This window comes from Tupaia chinensis, unplaced genomic scaffold, assembly GCF_000334495.1.
Source record: "Tupaia chinensis unplaced genomic scaffold, TupChi_1.0 Scaffold000402_1, whole genome shotgun sequence".
Lineage (NCBI taxonomy): Eukaryota > Metazoa > Chordata > Mammalia > Scandentia > Tupaiidae > Tupaia > Tupaia belangeri.
This window is the reverse complement of record NW_006159904.1, coordinates 629700-639316: the sequence shown is the minus strand read 5'-3', so window position 1 is coordinate 639316 and position 9617 is coordinate 629700. Positions and strand designations below refer to the sequence as shown.

The 9617-nt window shown below is 36.4% G+C and overlaps 1 protein-coding gene across 1 annotated transcript; it reads right to left on the bottom strand.

Annotated features, from left to right (window-relative positions):
- Window positions 1-2872: 2872 nt before the first annotated feature.
- Window positions 2873-4207, bottom strand: LOC102483801 (GPN-loop GTPase 3). Its single transcript, XM_006154235.3, has 2 exons — window positions 4141-4207; window positions 2873-3739 (listed from the first exon to the last, which is right to left on the bottom strand). Exons 1-2 carry the CDS (start codon window positions 4205-4207, stop codon window positions 2892-2894), a joined length of 915 nt encoding a protein of 304 aa, XP_006154297.1. The 3' UTR covers window positions 2873-2891.
- Between the last annotated feature and the right edge of the window lie 5410 nt (window positions 4208-9617).

The following is a 9617-nucleotide window of genomic DNA, read 5'->3' as shown; positions in this document are numbered from 1 at the left end:
TCACACTTAAACTTACAGGGAGAAATTTAGGTGTTACCTTAAAAAATGTGTGGTGAGCACATAGTTTTTCAAAACTATTTTTAGAGACTATGCAAGCAAAATAGAAGATTAGGCAACACTGTAATCACTGTCTTCCAAACACCGTGAAGTCTTTCGTCCCTCTCTCCTGGTAGAGTACTCATCAGGCAACCAACTCTGGTTAAATCAAATATCTACTGACCCCATAGCTATACATAAGCAGCAGCATTAGCTGTAGAGAAACATGAGATCAGGCTAGCTTGGTTTCAAGTACAGTCTATGATACAGCTCTGAGAAGGCCATACCACACTGCCTAGCAATTCTCAAGTCTTCCCTGGCATGTTCAGCTTCTCACTTCCAAACGATTATTTCACACCTTCTTGTCTTCCTCAAAATGCCTATACCACTTCTTCCACATCTCAGATCACAAGCTGCAACTTCACCCTATAATTCCTTGAGAAAGTAGTTGAAATAAGAACTTTCTCATCTTCCTTCCAGAAACCTCCATTTGTATTCAAAGTCTTCCTTCTTTCTTATGAATGAAGTTATTTCTTTAGAATACCAACACTTTCTCTTATGCTCTGGGTTCATTCTTTCAGTTTCTTGAGAGATTGTCCACATGGGCATCCTCTCTCACCTATGTCATCACTGATGTTCCTCTATATACCATCGATCTCATCAATTTAGTAACCTGCTTTCATATATTCTGTCTTTAAAAAAGTCCTTCCTTGGAGAGTTGTCTGTTCAGCTCACCTGCCCATCTTTTAATTGGATTGATTATTTTTGGGAGGTGATAAGCTGTTTAAGTTCCCTGTTAATTCTCATTATCAGTCCCTTATCTGAAGAATAGTTTTTTTATCTGAGGGATAAATTCTCCCATTCTGAAGGTTGTCTCTTCACCCTAATTATTGTTTCTTTTACTGTGAGGAAGCTTTTAGCCTGATGTAGTTCCACCTGTCTTTTTTTGGCATTATCGTTTGTGTTTTGGTGTTCTGATTTAAACAGTCTTCGCCTACCCTAATATCTGTAAAAGTTTTCCACATATGAAAAAATGTTTGCCATCTCTTATCATAAAGGAAATGCAAACCACAAGTAAATAACACCCCCAGTCAGAATGGCTAAGATTAAAAAAAAAGATAAATAAAACAATGATAAGTGCTGGCAGGCTGCAGTGAAAGGGGACACTTCTACACTATTAATGGGAATATAAATCAGTAGGACCTCTGTGGAAAACAATATGCATGTTCCTCAGAAACCTACAAGTAGAACTAACATATGACTCAGTAATTCTACTCTTAGGTATCCACCCAATGAATAGGAAAATCCTCAGTTAGCAAAGCACTTGCACATCCATGTTTATTGCAGCATTATTCACTATTGCTATGACATGGGATCAACCCAATGTCCAAGAACAGATGAGTGGATTGAAAAAAAATGTAGCACATGAACTCTATGGAATTCTACTCAGCCATAAAAAAACAGTAAGACCCTGACATTTGATATAAAGTGGATAAATATGGAAAATTTAATACAAAGTGAAGTAAATAAGACTATGCAAGACAGACATCATCTGTCTTCACTTAATAAATACTGAATATATCCTAAAGCAGAAACTGAAAGATTATAAAGTATAATAGCAGGGAGGCCAATTGTAGATACTGGAGACAGTACAGAAGTGGATAGGTAACAGAGGGTGGGAGGAAGGGGATCAGGAAAAAATATCTAATAGACACAAAGATAAAAAGTTATTTGTTGATGATAATATTTGTTTTTTTATTAATTGTATTCATTTTTATTTATTTATTTTAATCTGGTCAGAGAAAGAGGGAAATAAGAAAGCAAGCCTTCAGGTCCAGGACTCAAAACACAGTTGGCCATATGGGAGTCCAGCATCCTAACCACCACACCACCTGCTGGACCCTAATTTTTAAATTATACATACATTTTCTTTAAAAATATACATTTTTTTAATTGCTAGAGGGTATTTGCTTGCCCTTTACAGAGAGAAACCAAGAAAAAGAAAAGAAAGCCCCTTCCAGTGATGCATGCTCATGTCTCATCCCTTTTCCATTTTCCACCCTATTGGGAGTTGGGGCATGCACATGGACCTGGCAAGTTTTTTTAAGACACTAGGGCTGAGGTCCAAACTACTGTGGGCTGGATGAAATCTAGTTCCCTTAACCACTAGCTCATTGGGCTAGCCCACAAACAATACATTTTCTTTTTAAATTTTTTTCACATTCTTTTTTAAACAATAATTATTTTACCTAATGCCATTCATCACCATCACTATTACTTTTAAAATCTGGCCAGAGAGATACAAAAAAGGCCAGAAAACAAACGGCCAGGTTTGGGACTCACACTGTGGTCAGCCAAAGGGAGTCCAGCACCCGAACCAGCACGTTACCCACCGGTCCCCAGACAATATGTTTTCAATGTAGGAAAAAGAGAAGATTCAGGTAAGCAATGGTCCTATCTATAGTCTTCCAGGTTTGTTCCTACATATATGTATATTGTTATAATCATTCCTGTCCCTAAAAACCAACAAAAGTAAAACAGTAAAAATAAAGTTGGGTGGGCCTTGACTACAGCACAAGCGCTAATTTATATTATATACAAATCTACATGCATTCCATTTCCACTCTTGAAATGTAAACCAATGCTGTTAAAATAATACTTAAAGATTCCACTTTAAGCAGCAGCAGTTTCAAAAGTACACAGAACCTGATTCAGGCGTGCTGCTGGTAAAGAGCCAAGTACTACTTTTTTCATTAATGCAAGCCCCCATCTACCATCGTGTCCTTCGAAGAGAAGAATATTTTGCTGCATTGCCACAAGATCTTCACGTATATAGTTAGTTTTTGGCAAACTCTTCATTCATTCTGGTGTTCTTGAAAATATTCATCAAACATAGAGGAAGACTCCTCTTCATGTTCCTTTGGTTCTTTGAACTCCAAGTCTTCTCCGTACTGAATGGCGAAATCGATGTGCTGTAGCATAATGTTCATGCTTTCTTCATCTGACTGATCATAAGGTAAGAAGCGAACCATGCTGTAGTCATCAATCAGTCCACATACAGCTTTAGTCAATTTTTTCAATTTTTTGCTTCTTAAGTCACTTGTAGAATCTTCTAACAAAGAATACATATCTGGATCTAGAAATTTCTCAATTTCCTTTTTGGCTTTCTTACTCAGCAGATCCATTTTTGTCATGATGTTAACTTGTGGAATTTCTAGAGAGATCATGGCACCCAGGGCTGCCAAGATGCCAGAAATGAACTTGAATGACTCCACCATGAACTGAGAATCAACAAGAAACACTCCACAGACTCGGAACTCCCACTGTTCTAGCTGCTGGACCAACTGTTTCATCACAGGAAGGTGAGTGTACAACTCAATCTGACCTGGACAGTCGAAAAGGATGTAGTCATCCTCTTCGTGACCCAGACAGTTCTCTAGCCAGTCAAAATTATTGGCAAAACACTCCATGCAAAATACCAACTCTCCATTGGGATCAAACCGCAAAGAATCATCCTCCATCACATCGTCTACCTTGTTCAGTTCCCAGATGTCAGCCATTACCAAGTAGTTGAAGTATTCTGCTGCTGGATCTAGGTTTACGACTTGGACAGACCGATTGAGGGCTTCACAGTGCTGAACCATGGTGGCACAGTAGGTGCTCTTCCCGCTGCCTGTGGGGCCCATGATCAGCTGCGTGTAACCTGATGATAATATTTGAAGTAATGCCTTTGACTTAACTAATGTGCACTGTATTCATGCTTGGAAAAGCCTTGTTGTATACTGTAAAGATGTACAGTGATTAAATATAAATTAAAAAATTATTTAAAAAGTTCTTTCTTCACTCCATTTTTCTGTCCTTCCCTTTCCTTCTCTCTACTTTCCTTTAAGGTTAAACTTTTTACTTTTTATTTTTTACATTCAATGACTATGTATCATTACAGCATGCTTATTTAATTAATGAATTTTCTCATCCTGAATACACTATATATTGGTTCAGTCAAAGATATTACCATACATATTATCATCAACAGATAATTTTCCATTTTCATGTCCCATCAATGTTTTGCTTCTTTCTTTTTCCCTTTGATTCCCTCCCTCTCACCCTCCCCCACTTCCCAGCCTCCTCGCACACTCTCTTTGGTATCCACAGTTGTTTTCCTTGCCTTCATATTACCAGTCTTTCCATTTCTGTCATAGAGTGCAGATATTCAGTATATATTGAGTGGGGACATACAATGCCTCTCTTTCATAGTCTGGCTTGCTTCACTTAACAGTAAATGGTTAAACTTTTGAAAATGGTTTTCTATAGACAAGTTTCACTTCCTTACCATTTGCGTTGTTTTTTTTTTTTCTTTTTTTTTTTAAATACTCAATAACTGTGTGGCATACCAAATGGATTTTTTTTTATCATAAATACACTGTATATTGGTTCGGTCAAATGTATTACCATACATATTTTCATCAACAGATAATTTTCCATTTTTGTATCCCTTAAATGTTTTGCTTTTTCACTCAGTCCACTCCAGATAGACTTTCTTCACACCACCCCACAGAGACTTCTTTTACAAAGGACAGCAATGACGTATCTACTGCCGAATCTAATGACCATGTTTCTGTTTTTATCTAATTGACCCACTGATTTCTTCCTCCTAGAAGAGCTTATTCTGCTGTCTGTGAAACACAGAAACTATCGTGACTGTGAAACTCCAGTCTCCTCGTTTTCCTACCATGTCACTGGCCACTCCTTCTCAATCTTTGCCTTTCTTCTATTCATATATTTTTTTCTATTATTGCCAGAGGGTGTGTGTACTGACAGATACACAAATACACACACACACGCACACACACACACACACACACACACACACACACACAGAGGAGACAAAGGAGAGGGAGAGGAGAAAACACCTCCTCAATGGAGTGTAATCACTTCACAATCCCCTCTCCTTTGTTTCTCCAGCCTGTCTGTATTTTGGGTGTGCACAAACACATGCCTGGCATTTTTTTCAAGCCACCAAGCCTGGGTTTGAACTACAGTCAGTCGCAAGGGATCTAGACTACAGGGTTGCCTCTTTTTTGTTCATCTTGACCTGTGAGCTTGGAATTACCTCTGGCTTAGTCTTAGTTTCTCATTTCTTTTCTTTCAATAGATTCCTTCTTTTGCTGATTTTTATCCTATGGTTGAAATATTATTTTTATGCTTAATGCTTCTCTAATCTATATGTCAAACTTGACTTCTTCCCAGAAGTGCCTATCTGGCTTCTTTATTTACATATCCAATTTAAAATCTAACATAGTCAACATAGGACTCTGGATTTCTATTACTTTCCACTCTAACTTCATTTATAATCTGTCCTATATTTCTATTTTCAGTTAATGGCATAATCATCCATACAATTCTGAAACCAAAACTAAGCAGTTAGCCTTGATTCTGCTCTTTGTCTTATTTCTCAAATGTAATACATAAAAAATTGTACATCTTCAAAATATATCTATAATTTGTCTTCTCTTACCTCATATGTCATCTCTCACCACCTCCTGAGAATTCTTAATTTGTCCTTTTGCTTGCACTTTCACTGGACAACGTTCCTTTTCTACTCAAAAATTTGAGTGATCAAAAAAAGAAACAACTTCTAAGGGCCAACAGGTGGTATAGTGGTTAAGGCACTAGAATCCCACAGGGCCGACCGCAACTCAAGTCCTGGGCCTGAAGACTTGAAACACACCAGGCACGTGTGTGTGCATGCCCAAAATCTCAAGAGAAGAATGGAGAAGAAGGGATTGTGGCATAGCCATGACAGGGGGTGAGTTCTCATTTTCTGTCTCTCTGTCTTTCTTTGTCTCTCCAGTGAGTGCACATGCCCTATAGCAAAAATCTCTCTAAAAGACAAAATAAAACAAAAACTTCTAATAATTTAGAATATGTCCTTTAACTACTTAAATGAATTTTAATTACATCTACAAATCCCTATAGAGTCCCACCCCTTTCTGTTATTCCTACTCATCTTGCACTAGTTTCTCTATGTCCTATACTCTTCAGCCATTTTGGATGCTTTCATTTCCTAGAACACATTAAACTCCCACCTTAAGGTCTTTCCTCTAGATGTTTCTTCTTTCTCAATTCTTGTTATTCTGGTCTTAACCAAAATGTCACTTTCTCAGAGAGTCCTTCTCTCACCTCTGAAATAAATTAGCCTCTCAGTTACTCACTATTATGTCATCCTCTTTAAAATTTTTTTAAATTTTAAAATAATTATAAACTCATAAGTTTTAAAAGTCACACAATGTGACTTGTGATGTTTGGTTGGAGTAGAGAGATTATTGTCTAAACAATTTTTGTCTTCGTAGGGTATTCTTTTTTCTTTCCTATGACTAGAGTAAACAAGCTTTTATTATTTATTTTTAAATTTTATTTATTTATTTTTTTCTTTTTGTATTAGCATTTCCAGGTGGCCAGCTTCTCCAGCACCCAGATTGGGATTTATGAAGTAAAAGAAAATTCAGGGGACACATGATCATGTCATTCTTTGAGTTCTGTGATCCATAGCTGGTCTGCCTTCTCCTTTCTGCCTCTCTGTCTCTTCATCTATCTGTTGTTTTATATATAATGTTCACAGATTTTAACTGTACTTAGCAGGAGAAATAGGAAGAAGTACATTTATGCTATCTTCCTGAGAGAAGTTAAGAGGTTCTACCATATCTTTTGGTTCTTACTATTGTGTATTTCAAAGTGTTAAGATATTCAATATGGTAACTTCTAATTTTTTTAAGAATATTTTACAATTTTCCAAAGGAATACTTTTTAAAAAATTTTATTTATTCACTCATTTATTTTTTAAATTTGACCAGAGAGAGAGAGGGAAAGTGAGAAAGCAAGCCATCGGGTCCAGGACTTGAACCATAATCGGCCATGTAGGAGTGTCCAGTGTTTTAATCCCCACACAACCCGCTGGTCCCCACAAGTGAATAGTTTTTTAAAAGTTATTTTATTATTGATTTCCAAATTAATTGCACTATGGTTAGAGAAATAACCTTTCTGATACTAATTTTTGAATATATTAAGAATTGCTTTATGATCTCAGAATTGGCCAATTTTAGGAAATGTTTCTTAAAAATATTAAGAAGGATGTATATTCTCATTGGTCAGATGTCCATGAGATTAAGCAAGTTTGTTAATTGAATTTGAAAGTCAAATCTTACATATTCTTACTAAAATTTTATTGTGTTCAATTTTTTAAAAATGAGCCTTAAAAATCTCCTATAATGGCATATTGTCAATTTATTGTGCTAGACATTGTGATTTTAGCCTTTACATATTTATGATCATGCTATTTGGTATGTATAAAATTATCCTGGTGAATTTTCACTTGTTATCACTGTACAGTGACTACTTTATCTCTAATAATTATTTTGCCTTACATTCTATTTTCTTATCTGCACCATGACTGGATTAATACAATTTTTTCCACTCTTACCACTCAAACTATTTTTTAACCATGTACTACAGTGATAGTAGATATATTCACATTGTTTTGCTACCATAACCACCATACTTCAGGCTTTGCAGGCCATATGCTATACAGTGTCTATAACAGTTCTTCAGTTCTGCTGTTGTAGCACAAAGCAGCCATAGACAATTTGTAAACTGATAGACCTGGCTGTGTTCCAAAATATTGTAAAAAAAAATTGTAAATATTGTAAATTTGTAAATATTATAGAAGCAGACAGTGGACCAGATTTGGACAACTCTTGATATGATATATGACCTGTAGCCCTTGAAGAAGCCAGATACTATGTTGGGCAGTGGTTGAATCTTGAAACTACCTAAAGGGAAGCTTCACCTCGAATTGTTAGGATCAACTTATTTGCCTTGTTTCTTTGATCTGTCTCAGTTCTTAAATCTTTTGTTATCCTCACAATATGATAGCTGACTTTCCCCAGAGCTGTCTGAGAGAAAGAGCACAAAGAGAAAGACATAATGCCTTTTATAACCTGTTGTCAGTCAGACGCAGTCACTTCTGACATTCTATTCACTTGAAGTAATTCATTGACTCTGGTCCATACTCAAAGTGAGGTTATTGGGTGCCATGATTTTTTTTTTAAGTTTATTTTTTTATTCGTGAGAAAGCGAATATGTGTGTGTGTGCACATATGCTTTCACACACATGTGGGAGAAAGAGAGAGATACCCTCAATAGAGTTGTCACACTGTGGTCTCCTTCCTCCAGCCCTCAGCTCCTCAGGATCTTAGGTGTGTGCCTATATGTTTCCAGCTTGACTAAAAATCTTAGTCCGTGATAGGCCATATGGCTTCTAGCACTGCAGATCAGTATTCTACTACCTTCTTAACCATGGCTGGACTGGGCTCCATCTTTTGATAAGGAATTGCCAAGGAATCTGTGGGTATATTTTGAAGCTACTACCAATCTGTTGTAACATGTTGTTTTGATTGACATGTATTAAGAAATATCAGCGTGATACAGATAAATGTTGGACAGGAAAATTTTAATAGCCTTTTCAGAAAATTGTGGATATTCTTAGATACTACATCAAATGGTGGTTTCTTGAAACTGAGTTGCATTGTGGAGTCTGAAATCATATTGGTGAACTTTTAAAATTCTGTTACATTAAAATTTTGGGTCTATCTTGCAATTTGAATGGATCTTTTACCCATGTATGATTTTATAACATTATGCATTCGTCAGTCATATGGGATACAGTATTGATTCACTAAGTTCTGTGGATCTTCCAAATGGTACATATTTCATTATATAACATAAAATACTGTATTTGTTAATATCACTACTAATCTTATCAGAACAGTTTTTGAGTATTGGGCAACTGTCAAGCATCTAGTGCCAGACACAATTTTTCTAAAATTCTACTAATTTTAACTTGAAATCTCTACTTTTATCATTGACAATGGATATTATCAGTTGTTTTCCTCAAAGTGATAGTCAGTTTCACTTGGTTCATTTTTTTTTTTTTTTTCAGAGAGGTTTTTGCTATAGGGCACATGCACTTGCCAGACAGAGAGAGACAGAGAGACAGAAAGTGGGAAGCAACTCCCAAGGGGGATGGCCATGCCACAATCCCTTCTCCTCCATGCTCCTCTAGGGATCTTGGGCACGCATGCACACGCACCCGGTGTGAGTTTTAAGCCACAGGGTCTGGGACACGAACTGCGGTCGACTACGTGGGAGTCCAGCGACATAGCCATTGTGCTAACTGCTGGTCTTCACTTGGTTCATTGTTGAGAAAATGTCTGCTAAATACCCAAGTCTAAGTAAGCATGGTTATTTATTGATTGAAGTAAAGCTGCTCTTCTTTGGGAAAAAAAAAAAAAAAAACTAGTACAACTCACAATTCAGACAACTTAAACAAGTATCTTTCCTTGAGAAAACTATTATACTTCAGTAGGTAAAAGAAGAGCATTTATGTGTATTTTCAATTTTGTGGAACAAAATATTTAAAAATGGATATTTGGGACTGATATTTAATAAAATTAACAGTTTGTATTGCTTCACTGAGGACATTCTAAATTGAAACTCTTCTCTGGTTCCACCTCTTGCCTAGTGAA